At 39.8% G+C, this 17,380-nt stretch overlaps 1 protein-coding gene across 1 annotated transcript in view; it reads left to right on the forward strand.

The window, feature by feature from the left end:
• The window catches only part of Lyst (lysosomal trafficking regulator), a 153,945-nt gene that overhangs the window by 109,105 nt on the left and 27,460 nt on the right, over positions 1–17,380 (forward strand). The window contains exons 37-44 of the mRNA XM_051167838.1: positions 1,989–2,134; positions 2,224–2,320; positions 3,410–3,471; positions 4,277–4,332; positions 5,579–5,731; positions 10,341–10,585; positions 14,249–14,315; positions 15,659–15,815. Of these exons, the coding sequence (XP_051023795.1) occupies positions 1,989–2,134; positions 2,224–2,320; positions 3,410–3,471; positions 4,277–4,332; positions 5,579–5,731; positions 10,341–10,585; positions 14,249–14,315; positions 15,659–15,815 (983 nt within the window). The remainder of the gene's footprint in view (positions 1–1,988; positions 2,135–2,223; positions 2,321–3,409; positions 3,472–4,276; positions 4,333–5,578; positions 5,732–10,340; positions 10,586–14,248; positions 14,316–15,658; positions 15,816–17,380) is intronic.

Here is a 17,380-nt window from a genome sequence, read left to right on the forward strand (position 1 = left end):
AAAAAATTTTAAAGATGAATTATGAATGACAAAAGAGAAAATTAATGTGTCATTTTTTATATTTAATTAAAATAACTAAGCTGGGTATAGTGGTGTAATCCACACCTGTAATCCCAGCACTTGGGGAGGCAGAGGCAGGAGGATCTCTGTAAGTTCGAAGTCAGCCTGGTCTACATAGTGAGTTCCAAGACAGCCAGAGCTACATAGAGACCTTGTCTCAAAAAAATAAATAAATAAATAAATAAATAAATAAATAAATAAAATATCTTGTTAGACTCTTTGAATGCTAAGATACACTAACCATTATATACTAATGGAAATTATAAATGGAAAGAGTTGCACTTAGAAAGCTTATAAGGTAGCACTTACCTAGCATGTCTTCAACCTTGAGGTCAGTTCCCAATACCAAAAAAAGAAAAAAAAGAAAGAAAGAAAGAATTCAGTAGCTTTGAATTTGAATTTGAAACAATGTTTATTATATTTAATGATAAAAAAGTAAGGAAATTTATTTTCAGGAAGTATGTTAAAGAGTTAATATTTTTATTATTTTGAAAACTTACATAGGTACAAAAGTATAATTTTACTACCCCTTAAGTTCAAAAGAACAAAAAACATGAATACTTTCTTGACGTACATTAAACTTAATAAACACACTGAAAATACTTAGTGTTGACAGAAGGTAATCAGACTTTTTTTTCTTTGCTTTTTGGTTCTTTGATCATGTAGCCGACTAGGTTGGCCTTGAACTTGCTTTGTAGGTGAGAGGGGTTTTGAACTCATGGTATTCCAGCCTCTGCATACCAATTACTGTGATTTCAGGCATGTGCCATCAAGCCTAGCTTCAAATTTGATTTTTAAAATCATTATTACTATACTTTATCTATAGCAGAATACTAGCTAGACACATTGGCTGTTGTTATTCAGCACTTTGGTGATGGTGTACCCTGGGAGCTCTACAAATATTTATTGCCCTGAAAATATTTTAGTGAGTCTATTCTAAGAAAGGATTCAAAATACAGAAGGCAGTAAATTAATTGGGAACAACAAAGGAAGAGTAATGTAGCATGGTTAGCTACGTTATGATGTCAGGAAGTAATGTTCTGGGGAGTGGAATTAAAGGATATTTGGTTTCTAAAAACATGTACAATTTTATTGTTTTCTTTCATCTAATACCTGAATTTTTAAAATGTGACATACACTACAAAAAAAGAACTAGTTTTGTTTAGTAGACAAAATAGGAACTATAAAAATTAACTTGGAAATTTTTTCATTAGCTAATAACCATAAGTGTAGTGTGTTGCATTATGTTGCTAAAGTTTTATAGTAGTAGCAATATATCTTTTAAAATTTTCAGTAAAAGTAACATGGAAGGGCAAAATATCATGAGTCAATGCTAGACAAAGAGCTCAGATAACCAAGTTATACTGAGAGTGGAAGAAATAGTCTTCCCCAGGGAAGAGCTCAGCAATTGGTTATCAAACCAAGTGGTCATCACTGAAGATATACATACAACATTATACAGATGGAGCAGGTTGCACTGATATATTTAAGAGTGTGTGTATGTGTGTGTGAGAGAGAGAGACAGAGAGAGTATGTGTGAGAGAGAGAGAGAGTAACAATTAAAAAGAAACCATGAATTTGAAAGAGCAAGGAAGGGTGTATGGGAGGAGTTGAAAGGAGGAAAAAGAAGGGGAGAAATTATGTAATTATAATCACATTTTTTTCTTTAAATTTTGAAAAAAAAAATAAAATAAAATTGAGCAGACACAGGAAACTGGAAGCAGCCCTTGCTCCGGAAGGGAATCTGGGAACTGGACTGAGGCAGACACTCTATGTTAGTGTTGATCTTATGTATAGGCTTCCTCTGATGTACAAATTGTTATTTTGTAATTAAACAGGCCTGTTGCATTTATTTACTCAGTCTCTATAATGATGTTAAGGTTCTAAGTCCTTGGATGACCACTAAGATGTTTTATTTCAACCTGCAGAGCAGTCTGGTATGACCCAATCTACTATCCAACTTCATGGCAATTGGATCCAACAGAAGGGCCAAACCGAGAGAGGAGACGTTTGCAGAGATGCTATTTAACTATTCCAAATAAGTATCTCCTTAGGGACAGACAAAAGTCAGAAGGTAATAGTAATTTTGGCCTTGACCTGTGGGAATGGCAGTTAATAGGTTATTAGATAAAAGATAAATGATGTATACGTTTTTATCAACAGGTGTGGTCAAGCCACCACTCTCTTACCTATTTGAAGATAAAACTCATTCTTCCTTCTCTTCTACTGTCAAAGACAAAGCTGCAAGTGAATCCATAAGGTAGATCTGAGACCATGTCTTCCTTCACTCTGATGACTGTACAAGAGTAGCTCACTGTAGGCTTCGTGCAGTGTTGGTTTTAGATAATGCTGTGATATTAGGGAAGTCTAAAACAAAAGAGGCTTGAGACAGGACAAGGTCGAATGACAAACTCCACATGCCGTTTCCAACACTGAGGTTTAATGGATGTCAGTCATCATGCTCTGCCCCTTCCTAGCATGTGTATATTTTACAGTTGACTTTTTAGTCTCTGTAAGGTAGTTGCTGCTGGCACCATCCACAGGAGTAGAATGTAGTGACATAAAGGGTCAAATTCCAGTTCCTACCCTGCTTATCGGCCTGATCTTGGGTGTATTATTTAGCCTCTCTGTTTCAGTGTCCTCACTTCCAAAGTAAGGAAAATTATCATATACACGTTTGCATAGTATATTTGAATAGTAAATATGTCAATATGTATTAGTTATTGACAGCATTGCCATAATCTTGTGGTGGTTGTTGTTATATCCATTATTTAAATTTAAGTTTTGCTTACTTATTTTTAAATAAATGCTCTGCATATATACCGGAATACAATGGTTTCAGGGAATTGAACTCAGGGCCTCTGAAAAAGCAGCCAGTGCTCTTAACCACTGAGCCATCTCTCCAATCCCCTATTATATCTATTTTATAGTTAGAAACCTTACACTCTAAAATATAAGTGACTTGAGAACAGAAATTTTCTGATCCCAGTGTCCCTGTTTAAAAAACAAAAACAAACAACCCACTAGGTTTCTTTCACATTGAAGTATCAATGACTTAATGTGGTGTCTAGTTGCATACTGAAACTATGAAACCATTCTTAGTTAGCCAAATCCATATATTCTACATGCAAGCTGCAAGAATCCTCGCCTTTTCCTAAAGGTTTCCATCACTTCTCCTCTAATGAGTGCTACATAAATAGCACAGGATTGCCTTTTGGGTTTTGACATGGCAGCTTATGCTACTAAAACTCTAGTCTGATTTGCATTAATAGTTTGCTAGATTAAAAACCTTGAAGTCTAAAACTGGGCAAAAAATTCAATCATAGCAATTTTAAACATGTTTTGATAGAGTGAATCGAAGATGTATCAGTGTTGCACCATCCAGAGAGACAACTGGGGAATTGTTGTTAGGTAAGTTGGTTTCAAAAGAATTTCACTCAAAGTTACCCTTCCTTATTCTATTCTTAAATAATTTGAAGCATATTTCATGCAGAAGCAAAATTATTTTAATATCATGTAGGTGGCTTTGTTTTGACATTATAGAGGCTGTCTCCTTTTACCCACAGGGCCCAAGTGGATGCTTGAATGCACAAATAGTACTGTTTCTCCATGTGTACATGGAGTTAAATTATAAACTAGCCACAGAAAGAGATTAACAAAAACAACTAACAAAATAACACCACCACCGTAAAAGCTCTATGAATATGAGCCCTCTCAAAATATTTTATTGTACTGTCACCTTTTTACTTCAAGTTCAGTTTTATGTCTTCTCTTCACATCTGTGGCTTGCCAGTATCACTACTCTTGCTATTAAGGTAAAATAAAGGTTATTTGATCATAAGGTGTTCAACATTATAGCAGTCAACCTGATGATCAGCTGGTGGCTGACTAGTAGACTTGGATACACTACTCAAAGAGATGATTCATATAGTAAAATGAGCCAATAGATGGACAGTAATGATACATGTTTTGTATAAGCAGTAATTTTGGAAGTTCATCTCTCACACACCCTTTTTAGTATGAAAACTAAGACATAGAAAGAGTAAACAACTGACATCTTTTGGGTACTGTTTTTAAGTATTTATTGAATGTGTGGGACCATTTCTAGCTGCTGGTATTTAAACTCAAGCCAGAAGACTTCAGAGGTCCCCACCTTTCACCACATTCAACAATGCACACGCACTTTCCAACCTTTCTGCCCCATTACTTCTTGCAGGTAAATGTGGGATGTATTTTGTGGAAGACAATGCCTCTGATACAGTTGAAAGTTCGGTGAGTGGTGACTTAAGTTTATAGTTAATTAAACCTAGAAAAAGTTTAAAACTGTAAATTCAATATAGTAAAGGAGCTCACCCATTATCACTCTGTGTGAGACTAGTGTGAATTCCAATCCTTTTTTAAAAAATCCTTTTTAAGGGAAGACTACCATTGTCTTAGCACTTGCAGTTATTATTGAAATTATAACACACCTCTATTATATCTGTATCATTCTTCCTCATCACTGTCCTCAACAGCAACAAATCACTGTTCGCTGACACTCTCAATTCACAGTCAAGGGCCTTTGCTATCAAAAGGAGAGGAATTTTTTTCTAAAATTGAATAACTAAGCCATTTTAATGTCTACATAGCTGAGTAATGATAACATATACTTCTGGATATGCTAGTATTCATCATAAAAATAACCAATAAGACTGAATTCTATTACAGAGAATAAAGCTTTCAGTGTTCTATAAACCTAAACAAATCTAGAAATAGTTTTTTTTTATTATTCATTCATATTACATCTCAATTGTTATCCCATCCTCCCATTCCTCTCTCCCTCCCATTTCCCCCTACTCCCCTCACCTATGACTGTGACTGAGGGGGACCTCCTCCCCCTGTATATGCTCATAGGGTATCAAGTCTCTTCTTGGTAGCCTGCTACCCTTCCTCTGAGTGCCACCAGGCCTCCCCATCCAGGGGATGTGGTCAAATATGGGGCACCAGAGTTTGTATGAAAGTCATTCCCCACTCTCCACTCAGCTGTGGAGACTCTCCTGTCTGTTGGTTAGATCTGGTTCAGGGTTTGAAGTTTACTGCACGTATTGTTCTTGGCTGGTGCCATAGTTTGAGCAGAACTCCTGGGCCCAAATCCGCCCATCATAATGTTCTTTTTATAGGTTGCTAGGACCCTCTGGATCCTTCTATTTCCCCATTCTCCCACCTAGAGTCCCCAATAGGATGTCCTCCCCTCTATCCCACTTTCCTGATAAGTGAAGAATAGTCTTTTTTGTTGTTGTTGTTGTTAATTCCTCAATTTTGTCTGATATAGGCAGTGTTATGTAGTAGGAGGGTTCCAGATTGTCTACCTTTTGTCATGGAGAAGAGAGTGCATTTTGTTCTGACATGGAGAGAAGAGAGAGTGTGCATTTTGTTTTGGCATGGAGGAGAGAGTGTGCATTTTGTTTTGGTATGGTTTTGAATTGAAAGTCAAATTTTCATGTAATGGAAATACTTTTGTCTGTTTACTTCATGTTAGAACCTTCAGGGGGAGTTAGAACCAGCATCATTTTCCTGGACATATGAGGAAATCAAAGAAGTTCACAGGCGCTGGTGGCAGCTGAGAGATAATGCTGTAGAAATCTTTTTAACAAATGGCAGAACGCTCCTATTGGCATTTGACAATACCAAGGTAAACTCACCATTGTAAGACATGCAACTGTTGAAATGATATTGTGACCAATGATGCTACAGGTTATACGAAGCTTAATTAAATGAAAGTTAATTTTCTTAAATTGGTACTCTAAAATGATATAAAATATACTTTTTATCTTAACTAAGAAAGTCCTTAATCTTATTTATAAAAAATCTTTCTGACCTCTAAAATGTTAAGTTTGAAGTCTCCAAAGTGGCAGAAAGAAGCAGTTAGCATGCTCAGAACGTAGTCCATCCTTGATATGCCATCACTTGCCCTGAGCCCTGAGCCCTGAGAGAAGTCACATGTGCTGGCTACCACCGCTTGTCCCTGTAGCACCTTCTCCTACCTTTGGTCCCTTAGGTTCTCTCCACTCCTGCCTCCTCCTCTTCATTCTGGGCTGCAGGTGACCAGAGCTTCTACTGCTAACTCTGTCCCCCTCACCTTACTTGTCCCACAGAAGCATTTGACATGCTCACTAGCCTTTCCTTTCCACTCATGACACTGTCCTTTCTGGGCTTCTATGTTTCCCTCACTAGCTTTCCCACTCAGCATGTTTGCAGCGCCTTCCTGAGTAGCTCAGGCTCATTCTTCAGACCTCTTCTCACCCATCTTATAGCCTTCAGAGCCAACTGTGTCCTACAACTCAGCTCTGTGTCAGTGCCCAGGCCTCTCCCCTGCACACCACGCCCACTTATTTAACTCTAACTTGCTATCTCCACCTTGAAAATATCCTTTTCTTTTTCTATAAATGGAGCCTCATCTCTCTGTTATTCAAGCCCAAAACCTTGAGAGGATCCTAGCAAACTCTGCCATTCCTGTCACCTTGAGTGTCTGCTCCATCCACACACACTCTTGGCCTGACTAAACTGTTACTACAATCTTGTTCTAAGCCACTATCATCTCTCACCCAAAGCAGTAATAGCAGCCCCCTAACTGCCCAGCTGTGTTCACACTCAACCCCTTCAGTCTGTTTCATATCTCTAGTCAAAACTCTGTAGTTGCTTCTCATGGCTCTCACTGAAAGCCAGAGCTCTTGCCAGAGCCTAATGAAGCCCCAGCTAGTCAAGGACCTTATCGCCTCCTGACTTCATCTGCTATCTCTCCCTCACTCCTACTCTGTCCAGGATGGGTTCCTTCTTGACGATATCAAAACACTGATGCCACAGGGCCTTGTACTTAACTGCTGCCTGGAATGATTTTTCTCCACAGAAGCCACAATGACTCACTGTCACTTTTTTCAGGCCCCTTGATCAAGTGTTTCCTTAGGAGAGAGTTCCTTACTGTACCAAACAGTATCCCCTCCCTCATGATCTTGACTATATAAAATAGTCACTGTTCCATTGCTGTGAAGAGACACCATGACCAAGGCAGCTCAACTTACAAAAGAAAAGCATTAAATTGGGGCTTGCTTACAGTTCCAGAGGGACCATGGTGACTTAAACAATAGCTGAGAGCTACATCCTGATCCACAGGAGGGTGAGAGGGAGGGAAGGAGGGATGGAGGGGAGGGAGAGAGAGAGAGAGAGAGAGCGCTAGCACTGGGCCTAGTATGGATTTGTGAAACCTCAAAGCCCACTCCCAGTGACACTATTGCAACAAAGCTGTACCTCCTAATCCTTGTAATCCTTTCAAGTATGGGGACCATTCCCGGTCAAACCACTACAAACAGCCTCTCTGTAACCCAGTGCCCAGCATTCCTGCTGTCTTCACTGTGCTGTCTTTCTCCATGAGGCTCTTTACTCCCCAATACTGTGCTCTCCCTGCAGAATGTCTAGACCAGCCTTTGCTCTGTGTTCCATTGTCTGCACCTGGAACAGAGCTGGCACGTGGGTGTCATTATGTGCTGGGTGAATGAAAACTCCTTTTCTTCCATAGTCAGTGTACACTCACACAATTCCTCCCATCTATTTTAATGTCAGCATTTGGCAGCCTTTGATTTACGTGACAGTTTGGGTTTTTCAGCACTGTGTTTCTGTCTGTTCCTACATTTCTCTTTCTTGTCATTGTCATTCAGTCTTATTTCTTACTGTCACATCAGCGGCTCTTCTTCTTTCACCTGTACACATGTTTGGATTTTCATTTGTTTGTTTTGGAAGAGTCAGAATACCCCTTTTTCTGTGACAGAACTTTTATTAATATCTAAAAAAGAGTTTCAACTGAGCTGAGATATAGCTCCATGGTAGAACGTTTGCCTAGAACGAACAAGGCCCTGGGTTCAATCCCAAGGACCACAGGGATGTCAGTAGTAGGTTTTAAAAAAACATAATTATATATTCATATATGCCAATTAAAACATAAAATAAGACAAGTTATATACTCTCAATATTCAATGGTACAACATTTCAATTCTAAAAGGAAGGAGTGGGCCATAGCGAGGAAAGACTAGACAAGAGCAAGGCAGAAACTAAGTGGGACAAACACCAAATCCTGCAGCTCCATGTCCCGCACCTGAAACTTATGATGTGCTCATATGTGCTCCAAAGGTCTTGGGAAGCTCCACCCTCCAGCTTTTCTGCCTGCAGCATATGCAGTGTCTCACTGGGACCAGCTCCAATCCATGCCTGCAACTTGACTGAACAGACCTCTCATAGTTATGGCATCTCCAACATCCTGGAATCACCATTCAATTTAGGCTTTAGCTTCACAGCTCTGCACAAAGACATCTTAGAGAATCCTGGCACATTTCCTGGCCTCAGCAGCCTTCTGAAACCTTGACATAAGCCTCCATGACTTCATCGCTATTGTGGATTTCTTGCCTGTGAAACCAGTACCGTGTGGATGATGGTGCCAAGTTCTCTAGCCAGCTGGCTATGTGGCCTGACCCCTTGGACCACAGCTGCATCAGTCTCTGTATTCTGGTCTTGGAGAATAATGTCTCTCTGGGGTTTTGGCAATTAGGGAGACCCTTCAATGTCATTTTCAGTTCGGGCTCTTTCCTTTCCAATGCATTTGTATTTTCTCAAGATGGAGCCTTCTGTGGGTTATCGCTTGCTCTTAAGGCACCACCTGTCCTAGTGTCACAGTGCAGAATACATGGTTTTCCTTTAAGAGTGGTAATCTCTGTAACAAGCTGTTTTCTCAGTATCCCTTTTACTTGCAACTTTAAACTCACTCCTTTTTCTGCTGATGACACATTTTTCACATCTGTCTAGATCACTTTGTACTCTCTCTCTCTCACCATAGTACTGGAAGTAACCACCACCTGACTTCTATTATGCTTTGAGATGTTGTTCCACCTAGCAAATTAGTTCATTACTTTTGCATTTGGCCACATTCAAGTTCTCAGGACATGGACAAATAAAGCCAAATTATTTTCCAGAATTTAACATAAAGGGCCACACGTCCAGTTGCCAACCGTTCCTCTATTCAAAGACTTCATGAGGCAGGACTCCACTGTCTGTATTTCTCTTGGCATTCTAGTCTTCCAGTTCCCACCAGGGTGCTCCGCTAAGCTCTGATCACAGCATGTTTATCCTGGAAACCGGGTCTGAAGCCTGTGAACCACATGGTCAAGTAGCCACAGCAACAGCCCTACTTTTCAGCACTTCCCTATTGTATTAGTTGTGTGTTGCTGTGAGAAGATATCTGACAAAAGTAACTCAAGGAATGGAGGGCTTATTGTGGTGAGTGTAGTCCATGATGGAAGGGAAGGCATGCAGGAGCATGAGGTAGCTGGTCACCCTGCTATTGTACTCAAGAAACAGGGAGAGGTGAATGCTGGATTCTCACCTCGCCATCTCTCTTTTATTCAGTCCAATGAATGTTGCCCATTTAGTGAGTCTGGGGCCCAAACCTCTAGAATAGATGCCACACATTTAAAATGGCTTTTCTTCTTTGATTAAACCCTGCTGTGTTGGGAGCCAGGCTGATCCAAAGCATTTTCCCAAAGTCCTGACACATGGAGAAGGAACTTCTTGCCTAAAATCAGGGACATGCTTGGCAAGGCCAGTAATGGCATAAGGTCAGGGTCTTGGGGAATCTGTAATTTCAGATCTTGGGAACCCAAGTCTTTTCCCCTAAAAGGCAATGGTTTTTTTTTTTCTTTAAAGAAAAAAATTTATTCAGATTAAATACCAATTGCTATCCCCTCACTTGTACCTTCCTGTTCCTCCTTCCCTTTTTCACCCTTTTATATCCTACTCACATAGAATATTTGTATTTAATTCTCATGAGGTAAACATCATCACCTCCATATTGCAGATGTAATAACAGCATAAAAGGTTTAACAGGAACACACAGACCAGATCTGTTCTGATACAATCAAACTGTCAGTACAGAAAACCATGCTCTTTCTACACCATCATGCTGCACATTGATTGATGTTTTTTTAGTGTCTAAGTGACTTCTGTGAATTATTTTTCCTTGAAAATTATGAGCAGAGAATGCAGAAGTTTCTGCCAGATGATTTTGCCAGCAGATTTACCTGGCAGTAAACCCAAAGACAAGGCCTGCCTCTGGGAGGAGACTGCAATCAGACTGTGGTTCTCCCTCAGTTAATCCAGATTTCTTGGAGTATTCAGATTAATAACATGTCTACAATGTTTTGCTTCTCTAAGGAAGTATCAATAAACCTAAAAATAGAATTTTTCTTCTTCCCTTTTAGGTCCGTGATGATATATACCAGAGCATTCTCACCAACAACCTCCCTAATCTCCTGGAGTACGGCAACATCACTGCTCTGACAAACCTGTGGTATACAGGACAAATTACCAACTTTGAATATTTGACTCATTTAAACAAGCATGCTGGGCGATCCTTCAATGATCTCATGCAGTACCCTGTGTTCCCCTTCATCCTCTCTGACTATGTTAGTGAGACTCTTGACCTCCATGATCCATCTATCTACAGGCAAGTAAAGCATCACATTTTAGGTTCATCTGCATACAAAATTTATGCCATTAGAGTTTTTAGTTTGAAAATGTTCAAATCTGCACAAAAATTAATGATTAATGAAGCCTAGGTCCAGCTATTAAAGTACTGAAGTTCAGCAATCAAAAGTCCTCTTTTGCCTGCCGTAATTAACATGCCCAGTTAAAATTAAATACCTCACCATAAGGTCGGGTTTCCACTTTTACCTTTATAAATTGTCATTTTCCTATGGGCCACGTCTGCCTCCCCTTTACCCAGTGCTTTGCCCTCTGGGAAAGTACCCCTTCCCCCTTTCCCTTGTCCACTTTCCCTTCTCCTCTCCCTCTATGTCCTGTCTTTGCCTCTTATTCTCTGCCCTCTGTCTGTTTGGGATAAGGAAATATCCTTTGTGCTGAGAACTGGGTCTTGGGGGTCCTGAGCTGATACTTTACCTTACAGGTATCTTTGGAGGTAATTTGAAGTTTGAGAATTAAAAGAAAAGGATTTACATTTTTTTCTGTCTTTCCTGGACAAACAGTTATTTTAAAGAAACCAGATAGTCCAAGTTCTCTGGCAAATATTTTATTTAGTTCAAAAAACTTGTTCTCTTCCTTAACAATGTTTATAAATATTTTAAGTATAAATACCCTCAAAATAAGCCAGACTTCACCCTTTCTCAAAAATCAGGGTCAAGTTATTTCACATGGTACATTGTCTCTCTTTTATGTATTATATACACTGCTACTGGAGATTTGATCATTTCATGCATTGCTGGTATAAGCATAAGTGGTGTTTCTGGAAAGCAGTTTGACAGCATATTTTTAAAAAAAAAAAAAAAAAAACTGTTAGGCTGGCCGTGGTGGCACACTTCTTTAATCCCAGCACTTGGGAGGCAGAGACAGGCGAATCACTGTGAGTTCGAGGCCAGTCTGGTCTACAAAGTGAGTCCAGGATAGCCAAGGCTATACAGAGAAACCCTGTCTCGAAAAACTTTAATACGAAACAAAACAAAGAGAAAAAAAAAAAACCTGTTAGCTATGCATACTCTGTTTCAGCAAGTTAACGTCTAGGAAATTCTTGGGAATGCTAGAAGACATATGCTCAACATAAAGATTCCAGCTTAACCACCAGTTGTTTTGTGAGGACTTGGACCTGAGCTTTCCTGGACCTTTGCTTGCTTTGGGATCTGGCACTCTATGTGAAGATTTCACTAGGAATGTGGTACTCCTGGTTTTTCTTTTTCTTTTTTTTTTTTTTTAAATTAATTCATTCATATTACATCTCAATTGTTATTCCATCCCTTATATCCTCCCATTCCTCCCTCCCTCCCGCTTTCACCTTACCCCCTCACCTATGATTCTGACTGCAGGGGACCTCCTCCCCCTGTATATGCTCATAGGGTATCAATCTCTTCTTGGTAGCCTGCTATCCTTCCTCTGAGTGCCACCAGGTCTCCCCATCCAGGGGACGTGGTCAAATATGGGGCACCAGAGTTCGTGTGAAAGTCAGTCCCCAGTCTCCACTCAACTGTGGAGAATGTCCTGTCTATTGGCTAGATCTGAGTAGGAGTTCGATGTTTACTGCACATATTGCCCTTGGTTGGTGCCATAGTTTGAGCAGAACCCCTGGGCCCAGATCCGCCTGTCATAATGTTCTTCTTGTAGGTTTCTAGGACCCTCTGGATCCTTCTATTTCCCCATTCTCCCATACTTCTCTCATCTAGAGTCCCAATAGGATGTCCTCACCTCTATCCCACTTTTCTGGTAGGTGAAGACTGTTATTTTTCAAAGTAACATATTTTCCGGTGTATAAGACAACTTTTTAACCCACTCCCAAATCCATACCAAAATTGGGGTCATCTTATATGCAGCTTGCTTCATATGCTGGGCACATATATTGGGGGTGCCACTGTCCTGCGTGGGAAGTATGAATCAGGGAGGAGCAGGCTGCACACATCTTTCTGCTCCTGGAGGAGGAGAGTGTGATGTGGATTGGCTATCCACTAGAATCCTTCTATTCGATTCCGACTCTCAGGGCAGCTGCATCTTCAGATTGAGTGTGGAGCATGCCTTAAAGAGGCAGTGTAGGCTGGCACTGACTGTCTGCCAGCATTTAATAAAGCACCTGGCTGTCTGTGCCCTGCCTGCAAATAGACACATGCCCAAATCTGCTGCACAGAGTGTGCGTTGGAAGAAGAGTAGTCTTATATGGCGAGTGTATTCCAAACTCTATATTTTAACTGGAAAAATTGGGGGTCGTCATATATATATCTTAGAAACAGTCTGAAGGTCCAACATTAGATTTGAATACATTGTACTACTAAAGCTGCAACTTTAAATTACTACTGCAACTACTAAAGCAATATTGTAGGATTGGCAAGACGACTCAGCAAGTCAGACTTACTACCAAGTCTGAGGTTCTGAGTTTTATCCTTGAAACCCACATGGTGTAGAGAACCAACTTTCACAAATTTTCTTCTGACCTCTGCATGCATACCATAGTATGCATACCCACACATACTCATCACATGCATGCACACAAAATAAATAAATGTACAAAAAACATGGTAGAAGTACATTTTGTAAGCATGGAAAGATGTTCTTTTGCGTAAAAAAAAAAAATATAGGCACTCATCGGTAAGCACACTGAACAAGCGCTGGGCAAATATATGCTAAAATGTTTTACCTATGAGTAAAGCAGCATAACTGATTTTTGGTTTATTCCATTAACTCAACTGTAATTTCTTAGTTTGGGAGTTTTGTTGTTATGTGTTTGTCTGTCTGTCTGTCTGTCTCTGTCTCTGTCTGAGTCTGTTTGTCTAATTGAGGCAGGGATTCACCATATAACACTGGATAGCACAGAGATCCATCTGCTTCCACCTCCCAGGTACTGGGATTGAATGCATGTGTCACCAGAATTTGCATTTAGTGATATTAAACTCCACATCCCTAGGAAATAGTAATGTATCAAAAACGCTATAATCCCAGCACTGGGGAGACTAAGACAGGGGGACTGTTGCAAGTACAAGGTCAGCCCGTCCTGCAAAGAGAGTTTAAGGCTAGCTTGGGCTAGATACTAAGAGCTTGTCTCAATAACAACAGCAGAATTAGATCTGAATAAGCCAGCTGGGTTTGATTTACTGATCTTTGAGCAGAGCCTGCTGTTGGTCTAAATAGAGTGCCTGATGTTAACATTGTAGATGGTCTTTTCCTTGTACCTCTTAGCCAGAGTAGCTGATCCCTCATATCAGAGCTATTGTTTCTACCCTTTCATGCACCGTACAGAGATGCTGACATGTTTTATAGTGGGTAGAAGTGAGGACATGTTCCTTGCATTCTTTGGCCTCTAAGGATGGTATGTTGTTATTAATAGCAGAATACTATTACTGTCGTGTTTGTGTACATGCACACTTGCATGGCACTGCATGACAGCATCACCCAGAAGTGTCGGTAATTCACCATGCAGGTACAGATCTTTACTTGCATTTCCTTAACAGTTTATGAGGCATGATTTGAATGGTGACTGTTGGTTGCAAAGCAGCATGCTTTTGTGATTTGGGGACTGCACATTTTACTAATTGCTCATTTTCAGGGTGGAGACCTAAACAGCTTAATCCTGGAAGTATCAAATTACTTCATATTTTTATCATCTCTTCCTTTGTAGAAACCTGTCTAAACCTATAGCTGTGCAGTATAAAGAAAAAGAAGACCGTTATGTTGACACATACAAGGTATCTTTAGTTTCCACTAATACTTTGATATATGAAAAATGGAGCTTTATGTATTTACACTTTTTAACTTTGTAGAATTCATTTTTCTGTTTTTTGTTTCCTTGTACTTTAAGAACTAGAAATTATATAAAATTGACAATTGCTTTTGTCTTAGTTCTGTGGAAGCACCTTCCAAGAATAGAAGGCAAAACTTTCATTTTGCCACAATTTGAAAGCTGACTAGTCCACTATATTTTCAAGTGCATAAAAAAATTATATTTCTTATTTTTAAAAAATCACAGATTTCCAGAGACCCAACTATTCATGCCTTGAGTGTTATTTATATTATATAGGAATAGTGGTATCTTTACAATATGATCATGATGTTTATTTCTACTATAACCCTAGACATAGTTAGAAAAATATGCATTTTAGATATAAGTGAGTTACCTATTTAAATAGAAATGAGTTACCCATGTCAACAATGTTAATATTAATGGAATTCTATTGGAAACCTAGAAAACTGACTTACCACATAATATATTCTTTATAGTAGTGTAATGATAGGAGTAGCAGAAGCCATTCTCTCATATTCCCACATCACTCATGTCCCAATTCCAGAGATGTCCCTCTAAGTGCCTGAAACTCACCATTTGGTTCTTCTGCAATTAAAAATATGACAGCCTCTGTGAGTTCGAGGCCAGCCTAGTCTACAGAGAGTTCCAGGACAGTCAAGGCTACACAGAGAAACCCTGTCTCGAAAAAGAAAAGAAAAAAGAAAAAGAAAAGAAAATATGACAGCCTGTGGGACTCAAGACATTACTTGAAAATTTACTGCATCCAACTTTGTTATCAGAGAGCTGCAAAGACGCGCATAGTGACAGACAGGAAATGCGTGGCGGAGCTGCCTCTTTTGTGGTGGGGAGAGTTGACATGGGAAAGATCATTATTTTCCTTTTAACTCTGTACGTGCTCTGCAAACCCATCATATACCACTGTGTCTGTAGCGATGCTGCATGGTAACTTATTACATCTCTATTCCTAAAGACGCACTCAGAATGTATCATGAAACTCTTCAACGCAGACATGTCTAGTGGTAGGCTCAGCTTCTCAGTTTTTGAGCATACCTGTTTAGATATGTGGAGCTTTAAGCTAGAGTAAGAGTGCAAAACATTCTTATGATAGGTTAGGAGTAGAGATGGAGAGAGCTGGATGGTTCTCATTTGGCCTAGGTGCTCAATGGTATGGAATCTGGACACAATTGGAACGATAAGAGTAGTGGCAAAAGGGTGGAGGAGAACAGAAGAGAAAACTAACCATACGTGGAGCACATAGTGGTGAGTTCTCCTGCTTTGTGTCCACAGTACTTGGAGGAAGAGTATCGCAAAGGAGCCCGAGAGGACGACCCCATGCCTCCTGTGCAGCCATACCACTATGGCTCCCACTACTCCAACAGCGGCACTGTGCTCCACTTCCTGGTCAGGATGCCTCCTTTCACTAAAATGTTCCTAGCCTATCAAGGTAACCACCCCAAAAGTCATGCTATGTTGTTAGAACAAAAACCTCTACTAGCTTCTTGAAAATTAACACTAACCATGCTCAGAAAAAGGAATTCTACTTAACCAGTCACTAAAATCCTCCTTTAAGAAATCATAATTAGTCAAATCTTCTTGCTTTTTCTGAGATTTTAGCTGTACATCATGTCTAAGTTTATAAAAATACAATTGACTTTTTAAAGTTAAGATCTAACTCACAAACTACAAAATGGACCAGTTAAATTATATCAGCTCATTTTATTTTATTTTTTGAGACAGAGGCAGTCCCCTGTTCTCTCCTCTCCTTCTCCATGTGGAAAATGAGCTGTCCATCGGCTACATCTGAACAGGGATTGAGGTTCTCTGCTTGCATGTCCTCGGTTGATGCATCAGTTTGTGCAGGCCCCCCCGGGTGTAGATCCACCAGCCTTGATAGTCTTGCTTGTGGAGCGTCTGACACCCCCCTCGAGCCCCCCCTTAACCTCCCCACCTCACCGTCCTTCTATCGCCCATCTTGTTCATACAGTTCTTTAAGAAAGGCTCTCACTGAACCTAGAGTTAGTCTGGCAGCTTAAAAGCCCCAGAGATATTTCTCTTCCCCACCCCACAGCACTGAGTAACATGCACACACGAAACTGTTGCAGCTGTTTCATGTGGTGCTGGGACCCAACTCAGGCCTTAGCACTTACGCTGTAAGAGCTCCTGCCCACTAGGCCATTTCTCCTGTTTCCCAACACAATTCCCTCTCAGTCTCGCTTTCCTTGATCAGTTATCCCTCCTTGACTTGATCTCAGGTTGTTTCTGTGTGTGTTATCATATTCCAGCTGGTGCAAAGACTCTCATAAACAAATAAGCGGCTCTGTTAAGGAAGAGCACCCAGAACTAATGTTTATACTGTCGTTGTGTGCTATGCCATTGTTTGAAGATCTTTTTAGGCATAAGAACATTCATTTGTGAATGTCATTTCTTTTTAAATGGCAGTAAAATCAGAGTATTTTAATGTAGTATGAAATACTGCAGTGCTATTAACATCCCTCCAACTAAAACCATTTCTTTCAGTGTATCCCTAGAATCCACCAAGATAAAACTCCCAATCAACCATTAATCTTTGTTATAATGCTGTTATGAATACATTCATATACAATACTACTTTTTCTTCTTTAAGTAGTTATATTGTTGTTTGACACCCAGTGGACTTTAAGCTTGCTGTGTAGCTGAGGCTGGCCTTGAATTCCTGGTCCACCTACCTCCTCCCACATGTGCACTGCCATGATTGCATCCTCACTGAATATTTGTGCATTGATTATATTAAACCATAACACCACCTTAAACCTCACTTTCATTTTTCATTTTATTATGTTCTTTTCTGGCTTTTGAATTTTTTCATAATCTAATGAGTCATTTCAGGAATTCTGAACCTTGGCACTATAGTTACTTTAAGCTACATAATTTTTTTTTGTCTCAAGGGTTGCCTTGTGTATTCCAGGACATTTTAGTAGCATCCTTCACGTCTACTAATTAATGTTACTGATACATGAACTCTACCATGTT

The sequence above is a fragment of the Acomys russatus genome, chromosome 3, assembly GCF_903995435.1.
Source record: "Acomys russatus chromosome 3, mAcoRus1.1, whole genome shotgun sequence".
Classification (NCBI taxonomy): domain Eukaryota; kingdom Metazoa; phylum Chordata; class Mammalia; order Rodentia; family Muridae; genus Acomys; species Acomys russatus.